General features: G+C 38.7%; 1 protein-coding gene across 3 annotated transcripts in view; it reads left to right on the forward strand.

Annotated features, from left to right (window-relative positions):
* RAI14 (retinoic acid induced 14) overlaps positions 1-16,156 on the forward strand; it is a 79,212-nt gene that overhangs the window by 61,018 nt on the left and 2,038 nt on the right. Inside the window, exons 4-16 of one of the 3 annotated variants that reach the window (XM_075726435.1) lie at positions 908-972; positions 3,083-3,140; positions 3,645-3,715; positions 5,085-5,191; positions 7,478-7,656; positions 8,337-8,365; positions 9,335-9,421; positions 10,076-10,162; positions 10,876-10,936; positions 11,274-11,392; positions 11,905-13,431; positions 14,223-14,372; positions 15,935-16,000. In XM_075726435.1, coding sequence (XP_075582550.1) covers positions 908-972; positions 3,083-3,140; positions 3,645-3,715; positions 5,085-5,191; positions 7,478-7,656; positions 8,337-8,365; positions 9,335-9,421; positions 10,076-10,162; positions 10,876-10,936; positions 11,274-11,392; positions 11,905-13,431; positions 14,223-14,372; positions 15,935-16,000 — 2,606 coding nt within the window. Of the gene's footprint in view, positions 1-907; positions 973-3,082; positions 3,141-3,644; positions 3,716-5,084; positions 5,192-7,477; positions 7,657-8,336; positions 8,366-9,334; positions 9,422-10,075; positions 10,163-10,875; positions 10,937-11,273; positions 11,393-11,904; positions 13,432-14,222; positions 14,373-15,934; positions 16,110-16,156 lie in introns of all 3 variants that reach the window. The other 2 variants (XM_075726436.1, XM_075726434.1) reach the window with 2 other exon arrangements.

Genomic DNA, 16,156 nt, shown 5'->3' on the forward strand with positions numbered 1-16,156 from the left:
TATTATTCAGGATTCATACTTCATCTTGCCTCGGGATTTATTAGTTGTTTGGATGATAAGAGGTTGCCTGCTCTCACCTGAGAGTGTTGACCCAGTATTCATTAGGGAAAGCCTTGTCTGTAATAGTCGCATTATTTAAAATGAGATTCTACTGTCACAAGTGGCTCTGTATTGAGTACTAAATCTTGGCTCCTCCTTTTCTTAGTTACATGGATAATTTATTCTTTTGCTGTCTTGGCCTCTTTAATTTTTCAGATACTCTGTAAGATGGAACTAGAGGAGAGACTGCAGTCTTTCATCATAAATCCATAGCCAGTAAATCACTGTATTGCATAGCTAAATATGAGCTCACAGATGCTAAATAAATTAACAGGAAAGAGAATCTACGCAATGCAAACCAAAGTAGGCCTGTGTTCTGAGTTCTTTTCTGTGTGCACTCCATGGATGATACAAATTCTTTGTAGTGGTAGCTGGTGAATTTGGCTGGTTTTGCTCTTGGTGCTGGGTTCCTTTTTCATTGCCAAATGGAAGAAATCATGAAGGCACTTGACAGACATCTGTCTGCAAGAGAGGCTGAGTAATATAGGAAAACTGGTTTTTAAGAAGCAAAACATAGCTGTGCAATCTTAGACTTACTTCTGCCAAGGTATAGTCTGACACAATGTTTGCGTTATTCCTTTATATGAAGTTAGATATTAAGATTATTCTGTTACCTGTCTGAACAACAGTCTGTCATAAATACATTCTGCTTGATGTAGGTTTTTATTTTATTTTCTCTATCCTTATTGTTCATGTGTTGTGATAGGAACCAGATGGATAATTCAAAATTTTGCCTTTGTCATGAAGAGTTCATTCCTGTGCTTTGGCGTGATTGAATACTTGATTTGTTTTGCTTTTTTTCATTTAGGGCACAGTGCTTTACATCTTGCAGCAAAGAACAGCCACCCTGATTGCATTAAGAGGTTACTTCAGGTAAAGTAAAAATTAAATTAATTTTGATTTTTGAAGTTTCCCTTTTGTTCCTTGAGATTGGTTCCACTAGATATTGACGCATTTCCTGCTAATGATCTGCATCACACCGCTATACTGTTGTCCTATCCTGTTGCAATCAAGAGACGTGCTTGCGCTTAAAGACCTTTTAGGCACTGTGAATGGATGATAGAAAACAGTGTGGTATCTTCCCTGAGTGATGCACAAAGACAGTTTTCCATGTGCAGCTGATCTGGCATAGCAGGGCTGGATTTCAAGCAGACTGCAGCTTCTAACTTCCTGTGTTTTGTCTGTGTGGTGGGATGACTTGGAAGTAGATGGGTTAAGAGGTATAGAGGAAAAGGTTTTTTCACTTCTGGGGAGATTTTCATATTGTTCCACTGGAATGCTTTCTGTCTGTTGTTGACCATAGAAGTCTTTGTCAAGTTTAAAGTCAAAGGGAGAAGAAACGTAAGTAGTTTAGATGGTAAAATATGGAAATACTCAAATCCTTAGTGAAATGAGGCAAAGGACAGTGAGGGGTTGGAAAGGGAGTAGGAAGAATAGGGAAAGAAAATAAGAAAAACGAAAGTGAAGATGAAGAGAAGATTCTCGGGGTATTGAGGCTGCATATTTGTGTAAGCAAGGTCATTGTCCATTCCAGAAGGCCAGGTGGAGGTGATCAGAGGAGTGGCACAGATTTTTAGAAGCTTGGAGTTATCAGTAAGACTGTGGCTCAGCCTGCAGATGAAATAATGAGTAATAACCTCGCTCAAGTGCAGTGGTACAGAAAGAGAATGATCCCATATCCCAACCTCCAAATTCCTTTTCCCCAGTTACCTCAGGGCTATCCAGTTGTCCTGTAACAGACCCCCATCAATGTCTTTGGCAATATTGGGTCTAATTTCACTGATTCCCATGTCCAGACTCATTGCAAGCGGATTCCTCTGTTCCTGCACACCTGGAAGGGGTTATCATTAGCCACTGAGGCTCCCCACTTTGGGATTTCATGGCAAATATTCACTATGTCTAACACAAACCCATTTAGAGCATAAATAGTGACATCAAGCTGCCACTGATGGTATCGCATACCGCAGCATGATCAGCTTGGCAAGTAGATGTGTTTAATACCAATTATCTGCTACCCACTCACTTACCAGCTATAACCACAGAGTGCTTTTGATGCTATTTTGCTTATTTTATTACAACATGCAGCTTTCTGAATATGTTTGTAAGTGCAAACCCATTGGTAATATTCTCCAATAATTCATGCTCTTTGGATTGCTTTCTTGCTTCTGTGGACCAGCTTTGTCATATGAACTGTATGTGCTGGAGTTGAATTAAAACAGACTAAATAATTATTTTACACAGGCAGAGTCTTGACATTTTTCTTACACAATCTTTGTGAACCTGTTTTCCTAGGAAATCATGGAAGTTGGAGGCACGGCTATATTTGAAAGTTGAAAGCTCTAACATTTGGTTTTTAGAAGTCCATTATTTCAGGGTGATATCTTTGCATAAACTGAAACTAAAATCTTCTGTACCAAAACAAGTCTCAATAAAGATTTGTAATTTGATATTATTGTATTTATTACTTCAAAGTCTAGATTGACCAGTAGTAGCTGGTGGCTTATAATACTACAAAATATAACTGGATTGTGGATGCTTTAGTTTTTACAAATGAAAATGAAGCATTACTGCCTTTGACAGAAATAACTCAAGACTAATTGCCTTAGAACGTGGTTGCTTTAGCTCTTACTGTAATGTAAAATATGAAGCTCTTCCAGGGGAGAGACTTTCTTTCCTTTTTTATTTCCCAATATAAATTGTTCCAAAACTATAACATTTTTTAGGGCTATCACCCTCACCATGAGTGTTTCCTATGGCTTCAGTGTAAGCTGGTACCAAGAAAGGAGACAACACTGGTAGAGAGGAAAGCTGTGCCTTTGTTCAGTATTTGGGTTTTTTGTTGTATGGACTGAGGTTTCTGGAGTAGCTCATAAAACTTTTCTCAAAGATGTTCAGCACTCTGTTCTTAGCATCAAACATATGTTTTATTTTCTTGGTGTTTCTCTAATTGCTTTTTTTTCCTTCTCCTTTTTGGACTGTGCAGAGTAAATGTCCAGGAGACAGCACTGACAATTCTGGGAAAACAGCTTTACACTATGCAGGTAACTTCTTTGTTGAAAGTTTGTACTGTCTGTTTTGTGGTACTTGATATTCCTAGCTCTTTGGTCTGGTGGAGCTTTTTAGGTTGTAATTGCGTAAATCTAGTGACTCCATCTGACGGTTTACAAATTTCAGGTATTTTTTTTAGGTGAATACTGTGAATACTGAATTTCAGTTAATTACAGTTAACAGGTTCACACTTGCAGGTACAGAGCCATTGAAATACTTCAGAATAGGTTGATTCTGATTTCCATCCTTTAAAGGTTGTATCTGATGCTAATTTGGACCATGAATATTGGTTGTATTTCTGCATAGAGCTTGCTGTTCATCCTTTTATTCTTTCTCTCCTTCCTTCTTAAAACAGAGAAATACAAGTTAATTTCTGTTTCTTGGACCCCACTGTAATGCTGCAGTATTGCAAGTGGAAGTGCGGAACACAAATTTTGAAAATGAGGTTTAATGGAAATGGATTTTCATGCTTGTCTCTCTTTCTTTTTGTTTTTTAGCTGCATGTGGTTGTCTTCAGGCAGTTCAGCTTCTGTGTGAACATAAGTGTCCAATTAACATCAAAGATTTGGTACGTAGCTCCTCTCCCATTGTGTACTTCAGAGCTTTTACCGCCCTCCACTCCCATCAATCTCAGGTGCAGCAGTTCAAAGCAATAGTATGCTTATATTTCTTCTTGGATTTCTCTGGCAGAAGTTTATTTTGTAGCTTGCCATAGCAGAGGTGGGGAAGTACTTCACAATCTACCACAGCAGTGGCAGGGTTTGTTGCTTGTTAAATTGAGACATTGGTACAAGAAGCTAGAACCAATTCTGATATATTCAAAACATGATTAAAAGTCTTTCCGTTGACTCCAGTAGGCTTTGGAAAAGGCCCATTATATGGCCAAGTGCTGTGAAGTGCTCACAAAGCCCAACCAGAGTATGATAAGCCTGAGGGGGAAAAAATATACTTGCTGTAGTCTAAAGGCTCCAGGGACACTACATTCACTATTATGAAATGTCTACAGATGCAACTGCCTGTTAGAAAACCCCCTGATGATAAAGAGAGGTGACCTGACAGAAATCAGGCACAAAAGAACAAAAGAAGCATAAAAACATTTAAACCTGTTTGATTTTTTTTTTTTACTTGCATCTTTCTACCTCTTACCTGATCTTTCTACTAAAAAAATCTGTCACAGAGATTAGACCTAAAATTTCAGCAGATGAATTCTGAAGGCAGAAAAGGTTTGTTCAAAGAGGATCCTGTAGGAGTATCTTAAAAATGTTTTCACCTACATCATGGGTGATCACAGGGAAGAGGGAGCCGGACCCACTTTAGAGGTGCATGACAAAATCATGACAAGCAATGGTCAGAATTTGGGCAGTGGACCTAACTGGGAAATTCCAGTTAGGTACTAGGGAAAAAAAAATCTCACCATAAAGGTGATCAAACATTGGAATTGGTACTCAGAGAAGTCATGGCATCTGTGCCTTTGGGGACGCTTAAAACTTGACTGGACAAGTCTCTCAGCAATGTACTGTAACTTGAAGTTTGCCTAGCTGTGGATGGAGGGCAGAGGGGGAGAAACCCTGAATGACTTCTAAAGGTGTCTTCCAACTAAGTTATTCTGTGATTATATAAAATGATGTATTTTTGCCTTGTACTTAGTTAAAATTATAATTTTTGTTTTGGAGCTACTTAAAGGTATCGTGTAGTTCCAAAATCATCATTATAGTATTAAGCAAACAGCAAAGGGAGTACAGACAGCAAAAAGCATTCCTACTTCTAATGCTTTGCATCCCCAGTGGTCAAGGAAGGAATTAAAGTAAACCCAGCTACATTTATGGTACACGAGAAAAATGTACTGATAGGAAAGTTCATAGCTGACCTTTAATTCTCAGAGTGATATTTGTGAGTGGATGGATTATTATTCATAGTTTCTTTAAATGCATTCCTAGGATGGGAACATACCTCTGCTGCTTGCAGTACAAAATGGTCACACGGAAGTCTGCAAATACCTTCTAGATCATGGAGCAGACATCAACACCAGGGATAAAAATGGAAGGTACATCAGGTTAACATGTTATTTCTTCCCCAAGGCTGACTGTCAAATGAAGCTCTCATCTCAAATCCTTCCCAAAATAGTTGTTATGTGAAATAATGCCTTCTGTACTAGACAGCATATCCTGATTGTTGACAAGGCTTACCGAATCCTGCCTAAAGGGAAAGGTGAAACAGAAACTATGCAACTATAAAACTAGATGTGCCTGTAAGATTTTCCTTGGGCTACCAGAGCAGTAAATCTCATTTTTCAATAATTCCTATAAGAATCTGATTGATAGTACTTACCCACACATCACTTTGTACGTGTCCCAGTTTTAAATGCTGCTCTGTTCTTGGCATGAGTTAGTTTCTCCAACTTAAATCCTAGAACTGTTACTTGGAAGCGACATCTGCAGAGGGTTCTTTTTCCTACCATAATGCAGTGACAGCAGCAAGAGAAAAATACAGTAGAGCTGTATAGTGGAGATGCTGTCATCTTAGAAGGTGCTATTTTGTTGCATTAATAGATGTCTAGTGTGTCAGAAAACTATTTTTAAAAAGCAACATCCTTGTAGTGAAAAATGCACTTGTTTTGATCATACAGAAGTCTTTGAAAATTATGGATTGTTTTCTAAACACTTGGTTAAACTGTGAAGGTAAAGCAGGATGCTGAGACGACTTGGCATTTACAATAATCAAGATTACTATCAGGTGTATGTGATACAATGCCCATACTGTTCTTTGGCAACACCTGGGAGGATAAGACTGGGCCCTAACTTGTTTTTTATCAGTCCAAAGTTTATTAGGGCACTCTTTGTTTTAAGTTGTCTAAAGAAAAACACTCTGTCCTCTTGATTGGTTTGAGTGGCCTCATCGGTGCTTTGAACCTGAGGTGCTGCCCACTCTGGGACCTCTTTCTTCCCTTCACTCACCTACTGTTTAGTTAACAGACAATATTAAGAGTTTCTAGTTTAATTGGATGAAGGCGTTTCTGTCATAGATAGGACAGACTCGCATTTTTGTATTTTCTTTTTCAAGAAAGTACTGTGTGTAGAAGCAAGAAAATGATATAACATGGAATATACCATTTTACTTCTTGCTTCCCTTCTGGTAGAGTGACTACTCTTGCATCTCCTGTTCACAAAAGTGGTTACGTTTTTACTGAAAAAGGAGAAGCCTTATTGGGCCTGGAAGGGGATAACCTTTGAAAATGGCGTTTCCAATTTCCTATCTTGTCCAGACTAAGCGAATTATTTTGGTAATCTAAAGCCATCCCTGTGACTCTGAAAGTGTTATCCAAGTTGCTGCTCAGCGCTACTTACTAGCACAGCACTGCAATAGCCATCACTTCTCCAGAGCTCACCTATTACAGGGAGTACATTTAATTCATCAGTGAAATGATTGTCTCGATACCTAGCAAATATTATCACTGGAGTAACTTTTCAGTTTCAAATCTGCACTGAGGAATGTGTGTGCCCATGAACTTGGCCAACCTATTAGGTATGTTTTCATGTTAACAAGGGAGAATTATGCCCAAGCAGGAAAGCAATATTAGAGCATGCTTGAAAGGTGGGGTTTTCTGTGTGTTTGTAATTATTCTGTACATCTCTTATGACCCCTTCAAGTCATTGAGAAAAACAGATACAACCTGTTAGGAAAACACTCCTTCTGTATGGTACCCTTACTCTAGGATCTCGCACTGTCTAGCTGCCCGGTGTTGGAGAGGGAATTAATTGTGCTCTAATGAACCCCCTCCCTCCCTCCCCACTGCCCCCAAAAAACCCAAAAGTGACAGTGGCTCGGGGTTTGACATCAAACCCATCTCTCAGTCTCACTGAAGAGCTTTGAGATTTATTTGGCTTTTTCATTGAAATCTGTTTGTCTATTTTGTCTTAAAAGCAGCATGTGAAGGAGAGCAGCAAATGAGAAACAAATGTTTTCATGTTGTACCACCACTTGCAGAGCTGTAATTGGAGTGTGGCAGTGAGATTTGATAGTCTTCTGTTGTGCAGCCATTTCTAGCTATGACTCTCCTCTTAGCCTCAGGAACCCATTTTTAGAAATGTTTGGAGACATGTGCAAAGCATGCCAGGTCTTTGCAGAAGGTCCAGCTGGGGAGCATAGGGAAGAGGAGGAGGGGCAGGCAGGTGTTTGTAAGGACAAACAAGTTACATGTATGTGTCAATACACACGCTGATAAAATCTTGGACTTCATTGCACAATATCAGTCACGCTTTTTTCCCTGAAAAAATGAGCTGCTGCTTAAACAGTACAGTCTTGACACTTACTCTGTGTTTGTTTTGTCCAGAACTGCTTTGATGATGGCTTGTGAAGCTGGTAGCCTTAACATGGTGGAAGCCTTCCTTAGGAAAGGTGCAGATGTGAGTTTAGTAGATGTCTTTGGACAGAATGCCCTGCATTACTCCAAGCTCTCTGAGAACACAGGGATCCAGAATCTCCTATCATCAAAGTTATCTCAGGATGTGGGTAAGAGATGCTGATCTGCAGTTTGTCACTTCTTGAATTGGCTACATGTATGTTTAGCAATGAACAAATTTACTTCATAAGGTGGCCTGAAAAATGTCAAAATCCATCTTTAAGATGGTCTGGCTGAGGCTTCCCAAAATCAGGAAAACGTCATCTTTGCCATAGTTGGTAATATTTAGCATGGGATAAAGCACTGAGCAGGGCGAAAAGAGGTGTTTTGGAGAAAGAAAAGGTAAGCTGATGTAACAGTGTTGTGAAGTCTTGCATACAATTTGGAATAGATCCTTTTTTATTATGTGAAAGAGTAAGTGGAACATATAGCTCCTCAGTAGAAGGGTGGGAGAAGGAACTGTTGCAGACAGGGTTTTATGGTCAAACTAAGATGGATTTCTAAAGTAGGAGGCTAATGTGCAAGAATGGTGCAAGACTATAATAGAATAACAATTGTCACAATCCTTCGAATTTTATCTCAATATGAAACCTAAAAAGCAGCAGAGAAAGGATATGGTTCAAATGGAATTTGGAAACTAAAGTATATTTCTCAGATTTTGGACAGGAATTCAAAAACCAAACACAGTATTTATGGTGTGGGAAATAGAGCTGAGAGATGGCTTAGGAATGGCAAATAACTTTTTCTTTGATATAGCTGTTCTTAATTCCACTTCTTTTCTGCTTCACAGATACAAAGTCACCGACAAAAGCAAAGCAGGTATTTGTCCTTTTGGTTTTAAAAATACTTGGGCTATATAGGCTTGTAACTTAAGAAAAAACAGTAATTGACATGACTAGAAGCACTAGTAAATGTCACTGTGAGATGTGCTGCCATTGACTGCTCTGTAATGTGAAAGGTTTTTGTTGCTTATTTAAGAAATGTGTTTCAGGAACATCACTTTTAGACTTAGCTTCTCTCTGTAACAGCAGCCAGCACCCTTAGTGAGAAAAGGAAGGGAGGACGTGTGTGTGTATGCGCACATGTGTGCCAGGAAGATATGCCACTTTTCTGATGTGCAATGCAGGAGCTTGGCTTTTGGACTCCCTATCTCCTTAAACTGTAGAGAAGATGATCTAGAAAAGTTCTCAGTTTCCAGAATGCATAATTGAAGGTTATCCCCAGTTATATCTTGCTGGAGACCCTCACCTGTGAGAATCCCAACAGATTTAGGCAATTAAATTAGTTTCTTACATTTTTTATTTAGTATCATATCTTGGAGTGCAAGTAGACCTTGTAGACCTGCTGGTGGCTGGAAAGTGGACGAGGGTGCAATGCATTGGTTCATTCCTTCTCTGAGTGGAGAGGTGGGTTTTTCAGGGAGCTCAGGCAGAAGCTGGTGGAGAGGAAAGATGATAGCCGTTAAGAATGGCATGACTGGACTATGTATGAATGGAAGTATTTAAGATCACTAGTGCTAAACCTATTGTCAGCTTCTGCTTTTTCACTAAATCTTGTTTGTTTTCATGGAAGCATGGATTACAAGGGGGCCGATTCTTATTGTCAGGCATGTTTAATATCTTTGTGTTAGTAGAGATGTCGTCTTTACATAGAAAAAAAGGCACTGCATGAGCTGCTAAAGTTGTTATTAATGTGGGATTTTTTTATTTTTTTTTAAAATAAACAACTTGCTCGGACTTTACTAACCAAACTAACAAACCTACCTTTTCTGGCTGGTGAAACTTTCAGCATGATCAAGGCTCTAAATTAAGTTCAGAAAGAAGTGGAACTCCAAAAAAACGCAAAGCCCCACCTCCTCCTATCAGTCCTATTCAGGTAAAGAAAAGACCAATTTTGAGATGCTTTTAGGGGGTGAAAAGCATTTTGAACATTATGTGAATGATGTGGGCTGGATTTGCTCTGTTATTGTTATTTTATATGCTTGTCTTACCACAAATCCTTTCCCTGACATTAGGATGACACCATGAAAGCACGTTGGTTAGGTTAACTAAGCAAAATTGCTTGAAATACAGCATGGTCTAAGACACAACTGTACCAATTTTACTGTACAATTGCTTCTTCCATCTAAAGTTGAAGGGGTCCTGGTTCTGCTGACTTCCATAAGCAAATAGTTATGTATATTTTAATTATACATATATATGCATGTGTTATTATATACATATATACATATGAAAGTAAAATACTTAAATAGATTTATATAGTATCAAAATGCATTTCAGCCGTTAGATTTAATGTTAAACTGGAATGTTACCTCTATAACAGCTATACTGCATATGTAATACTGACTCAGAAGAGCGCTGAATAATTAGATCTGCTCTTTGAAACTAACCTAGAGTTGTGACTTATGTTAGTGCAGGGAAAAGTACTCTTTAATGTATGTGTGTATATATATATATATGGGCACATGTTAGGGAGGTGGTTATATGTACACATATGTATACATACCTATTTATATAAAATCTTTTACAGCTCAGTGATTTGTCCTCTCCACACTCAACAACTTCAACTCCCATGACTGGAAAAGGGCAGGCTTTCTTTGCTGACCAAGTGTGCAAGGTATCAGTTTTCTGTTCTTATGAAACTTAGGGAAGGAAAGTATAGTATCTTAATAACCTATTTTGCTTAATAATCTATTTTGCTGACTGCAGAGTCTCCTGTGAATTAATTAGCTGAGTTTTAGGAACAAAAAGGAATCCAAATTGATTTCAGTGTAATTTATAAAGCAAGTGTGGATTACTTCAGTGTTTACTGAATATGTAAATAGAATTAGTCATAAATTACTTGGTATTTAGAAATATGGTTATGAAAGTAAGTATTAATGCTGTGAGAGCTCATTACCTAATACCAGTGAAGTGCATGGCATTCTGCAATGCAAAAAGTAGAGACCCTTTCACCAAAAGACATCAGGGAAATGGTTCAGTGTGTTCTGTCTGATGTTTACCTTAGTATTGAAGAATTTTTTTTTTTTTTTAATAAATGACAATATATTGCTATTATTTATCACATGGGCTGCAACCTTCCAAACTATCCGTGGGATAGTTGCCTGTATTTTGTTAATATTTAATGAGAACTGGGCAATGGAACTCAAATGGCTTTAGCAGACTTTGAAATGCTGGCCACATGCTACAATTAAACAAGACCCCAGAAATAAAAGAAACCCACTTTGCCAGGCTTTATTAAGCAAGATCTGGACTGTCTATACTTCTCTTTGGTGAACAGTCCAACTTTACGTCTGCTTTCTGTGAAACCGTTTTCTTTTGGTGTCTCAGCAGGAAGAATTCAGCTCCTTGCATCGGGATAATAAAGACAGACTGAGTGACAGCACAACAGGTATACAATAACACTTAATGCTTATTTTCGTATCTGGTTAGGTGGTGTGAAATGTTGAAATCTGGTCAGAAATCCTCTGTGCCTTTATGCTTAGAATGTGAGGCACATTAAGTATTGGGAGTAATTTTTGTAATTTCACTAGCAGCTCCCCACCAAAACCTCCTACTTTTATTGGGTAATCTAACACATTTTTGGGGAAACAGTTTCTAGGAACAGTTTGCTTGCTCACTATGCTTAGTGGTCATGGGAACAAACTGTTTAATTTGAAAGGTTAGAATAACTAGCTAGGATTTCAGTTTTTTGAAAGCTTTTGAATCTTTTTTTTTTTTCTCCAAAGGTGCTGATAGTTTATTGGATGTGAGTTCTGAAGCTGACCAGCAAGATCTGCTTCTGTTGATGCAAGCAAAAATTGCTTCTTTGACATTGCACAATAAGGAGCTGCAGGACAAGTTACAGGTGGCATATTTTTGTGCTGTTCTAGTGCTCTCTTAATCTGCTAGAAGAACAAAGAGCTGCTTACTGTTTTAGAGAGATGTACTGTGAAGATAATTTAATGAGCTTGTTGGTAGTAAGATCATGGAAACACTCTGCCCCAAAGGATTAAATCAGTGTTTTGATCTTCCCCCTTTTCCCATAAATTACTGAATAACTTTGTTTATTATGATAACCACATTCTAAAAGATGTTGTTAACAGTTGTGTTAGCAGAATTTTAATTTGCATAGCTTTGATTATTAGCTTATGGAGATCAGCCCAGACTTTCAGAGGAGCTTGGCACTTACTGCCTTCTCTCGCTGTAGATGACTAAATGGGAGCAGCTGGGTTTTGAATTTTGCTAAAACTTTCTTCCATGGGACTTTAATGGTCTGTCTCTGTATGATGTGGCAAGATTTCCTTGCTTACTGTATTCTGAAAATATAATCATGTACTTGTTTTTATTGTGCAATTGTTTGGGTTTCTTTTTGCACAGGAAAGAGCACCTAAAGAAGTGGATTCAATTGTAGAATCTTATCATTCAACACAAACAGAGTTTGAGCAAACAGCAGGTAGACAAAATGAGTTCTCAGCTCAGGAGCTGAAGTCTACATTAAATGTCACCCAAATTCAAGAAAAGTTGACAAGCTCCAGTGAAGTAAAAATTAAGTACCTCCAGGAAGACTTAAAGGATGTGCAGAGGAAATTAGAGAATTCTGAAGCCAAAAGAAAGCATGTAGAAGCTCAGGTCCAGTCTAGAGTCCCAGAAACAGAGCATTTAAATACCACAGACATTTCAGAAAATGGTTCTGATCTTAACCTGAAGTTCCAAGAAACTCAAAACAGGTATGAGGAACCTGTGAAAGAGGTTTTGAATGTACAAAGGCAAATTAAGCTGGGGCTTGTTTCCTCTGAAAGTGAAGAAACCAGTTCTGATCTGAGTAGGTTGAAGGTTACGTGTGGAGAAGTTGAAATGCTTAAGCAAGAATTGAAGAAAGCGTTGGATGAGAGTGAAAAACAAAAAGAGAAAGTGAGAGAGCTACAGAAAAAGTTTGAAGAAAGAGAGCAGAATGTGGCAAGCAAATTGTCTGTGGAAGAGTGTGAGGAAATGAAGAATTCATATTGTTCAGTTATTGATAACATTAATCAAGAGAAAGCATTGTTGATTGAGAGGTACAAAGAAGGGCAAGAGGAAATTAAAAGGCTACAGGACAAGCTTACAAATCAGACACAGCTGAAATCTAGTGCTGAAGCTGGAGAAATGAAAGATGCAATGCACAGAATGATAGAGGAACTCAACGGACAACTCAGTGAATTGTCTCAGTTGTACAAAGAAGCACAAACAGAGCTTGAAGACTATAGGAAGAGAAAAACTCTAGATGATATAGCTTTGGACTACATTCCTAGAGATGAACATGAGAAACTGATGCAGGTAACAAATTCTTTGAAATACAAAGCAGAGAATGAGTTATCGGAAATGAAATCCCAGTACACAAAAGTATTAGATGAAGCAGAAGAACTAAAGCAACTGTTAGATGCTCAGAAACAAAACTCTTTGCCAATTGCTGAACACCATCAGGTGATGAATGCACTTAGAAATACTGTAAAGAAAATGGAGGAAGAAATAAATGAGCTCAAAGGACTGCTTACCAACAAGGAAAGCGAAGTAAGAAACCTACAGAAGGAATTACTGGAAGAAAAAGCTGCAATCAATGAAGCAATGGTACCCAAGGCTACGTATGAAAAGCTCCAGTCTTCACTAGAGGGTGAAGTTAGTGCTTTGTCATCCAAACTGAAGGATGTAATCCAAGAGAAGGAAAATGTGTCCTTAGATGCTATGCAGCTGAGAAATGAAGTTTTGCACTTGAAAGAAGAGAAGGAAGGTATGCATACTCTACTTGAAGCAAAGGAACGGGAGGTGACTGGTCTTCACCAAAAGTACCATCAAGCTCAAGAAGATCTTCTTGAAATGAAAAGATTTTCTGAAAACTCATCAAAACTAGAGGAGGATAAAGATAAAAAGGTTAGTGATTCACTACACTGGAGTACATGAATTCAGACTGCAAAGCATGTTGGATGGTGCGTGGGTGACCTAATAGATAATGTTGTGTCAGGTGTCACAGTGTGGAGTAACTTCTGAGTGTATTTGCCCATCTAAAAATTCAGATACCAAAGTCAAAGAAGTTTTCAATATGTTTGACTTTACAGTTGGTTTTCCTCCCCTGTGGAGATAGGCGTGATCTTTCAGTTTACCTCTTTTAAGTTCTGCTTAGGTTGCGTTTATACTCTTCAGGCAACAGAAGTCAACGAAGTGGGATTTACAGCAGGAAGAGATTCCAAAGGAGACAAGAAAACAAAAGATCAGAAAGGAGCAAAAATTCACTATTATGATTTTACTATATCATCTCAACCTTAGCATGACTTGACTGTTTTACCTCTGCAACTACTGTGTATATCACTACAAGTTTCTTTATAAAAAGCTATGTATTTTGCTAGCTGCAAATAGCTGGCCTATGTTTGGTATGTTTCTTGTGTTCAGCAGCAATATTTGTAAAGGTGGCATATGCAATCCTTGTTTGTAGATATTGCTGGCTTTCAGAACAAGGAACGCATTTTGAATTGACTGGGCTAGTAGGGGGGATAGAGAAGCATTGTAGCCCTTTGCTTACATGATGTCTCTCTTTGCCCCATAGAGTTTACGTCTTGGTTTTCCCCATTTCTTAAGTTTAAGTCACAAATAACCCCCAGATGAGACCCACAAGTATACAGTATGCCTTGCAGCTTTTCATGAAAACCTATTTTTTGCCTTCCTAGATCAATGAAATGTCCAAGGAAGTCAGCAAATTAAAAGAAGCATTGAACAGCCTTTCTCAGCTTTCCTACTCGACCAGTGCCCCCAAAAGACAAAGCCAGCAGCTGGAGGCATTACAACAACAAGTGAAGCAGTTGCAAAACCAACTGACTGTAAGTGTGGTACTTTGTAAACCCACCACTATTCCCAGTTCTCCAAAGATATGCATGCCATTCTTCACTCTGCCTTATTTAAAATGGGGCACAGTCAGTGAGTACAAGGAAAGGAATTTTCATCCAGAAATTCTATAATTTCGCTGTTCATCTGAAACATTTAGGAATCTGCAAGTCACGAACCGCTCTTTAGAAACAGTCTAACTAAAGAAAGCTGTTTTCCCCAATATATTTCCTCAGATCAATAGTGGAGCAAAGTTCCTGTACTTGTAGTAGGATGTAGTGACCAGACCTGCTGCTAAGACCTTGATTTATGAAAAATATAGCCAGTGTACAGTGGATTTCTCAAGAATATTCATCAGCTGAAGTCTTTTTGGTTTTTTAAGCTAAAATAAGTTTGACTTTCTAGAAGAAAATAGTCATTGAAGGTGTGAAGTTTCAAATCCAGCAAATCCATCTGTTTATAGGAAGCACAGTTTATTCTCTGAAATTCTGAACTGCTTAAAGATTTTTTTCTCAGATTGTATTTGTTTGTGCATGGAAAGTCCAGTCTTCTAAGCTGGGCTGAGTCATAATTGCTATTTCCAAGAGTCTGCGTGCCCAAAGGAGCACGCTAATTCACTGCTGAGGGTGAAAATAAGGTACTGCCCACCAGAGGCCTTTGTTGGGAGCTCCAAGGTAACTCTGAAAGGAGAATTCCCAGCCTGACACACTAAACGACTTACCTGGTGTCTGCTTTCCTACCTTCCCCAGCAGACAGAAAGAAGAGACAATATAAATATGCGCCAGAAGAATTACCTTCCCGTGGGGAGAAATACATAGGCAGACAGTTAAACACTGCATCCTGTCAGGGTAGAGGCCCAGGCTGGTTCTTATCCCAGTCCGCCAAGTCCAAAAGGACCCTTTATCTCCCACTGGTCAAGGACAAGCAAAGTAGTTTAAGGTGCAAAGATATGCACCACATTAGGAAAGTGGGTAGGATTTAAAACAGGACAGAAGCATTCCTTCCTTCTTGTAGGCTAGCTTTCCCAACAGCTTCACATTTATTTGGAAAGATGGCTTCTGGGATGTGGCAGTCTGTGATCATGAAAAAAGACGCTGGCTTTCCTTGTTTGAATGTATAGCAATTAACTGAGGATTTCATAGGTTAAGACCTTTGTAAGCACCTCCTCTTTCCTGGGAAGGCATTAGCTGACAGAAGGGTCAATGACTTCAGGGGAGAGCTCGTTGATTTGTCGGAGTATTTTTGGCTCTCCTATTTTCAGTTGCTGATAAGCTCAGAAGTAGAATATGTGCTCATTCCACATCTTTGCAGCTCAGCACTTCTTGTAACTGATGTCATCTCACCAGCTTTTTTACTGGGAAATACAGCATTTCTGTGGACCACACTTCTGACCAAATTATGTTTTGGAAGGCTAGTGGCACAGTACTGCCTGAGCTGGTTTTCCATGCATGCATAAGACTATGGTTTGTAATTCCCCAGAGCTCTCTGAATCTTGCTGGGGAGTTCTGAATTCAACAGTTCTGGATGCTCTGTGACTTTCTGCTTAACTATTTTCTAGGAAACAAAGAAACAACATCAGGAAATTGTCTCAGTTTACAGGATGCATCTTCTCTATGCTGTGCAGGTATGGTTGCACATTCAGTTACACAGTGTTGGTATTTTAATGAAAGATGTTTCTTCTGCAGATCTAGTAAGGACTTTGCATGTTTTATCTAAGACATCCTACCCAAAAGGTATGACTGTTTAAGCACAAATTTAACACTGCTTCCTTTTGGGAAAT

Source organism: Pelecanus crispus, chromosome Z (assembly GCF_030463565.1).
Source record: "Pelecanus crispus isolate bPelCri1 chromosome Z, bPelCri1.pri, whole genome shotgun sequence".
Classification (NCBI taxonomy): Eukaryota; Metazoa; Chordata; class Aves; order Pelecaniformes; family Pelecanidae; genus Pelecanus; species Pelecanus crispus.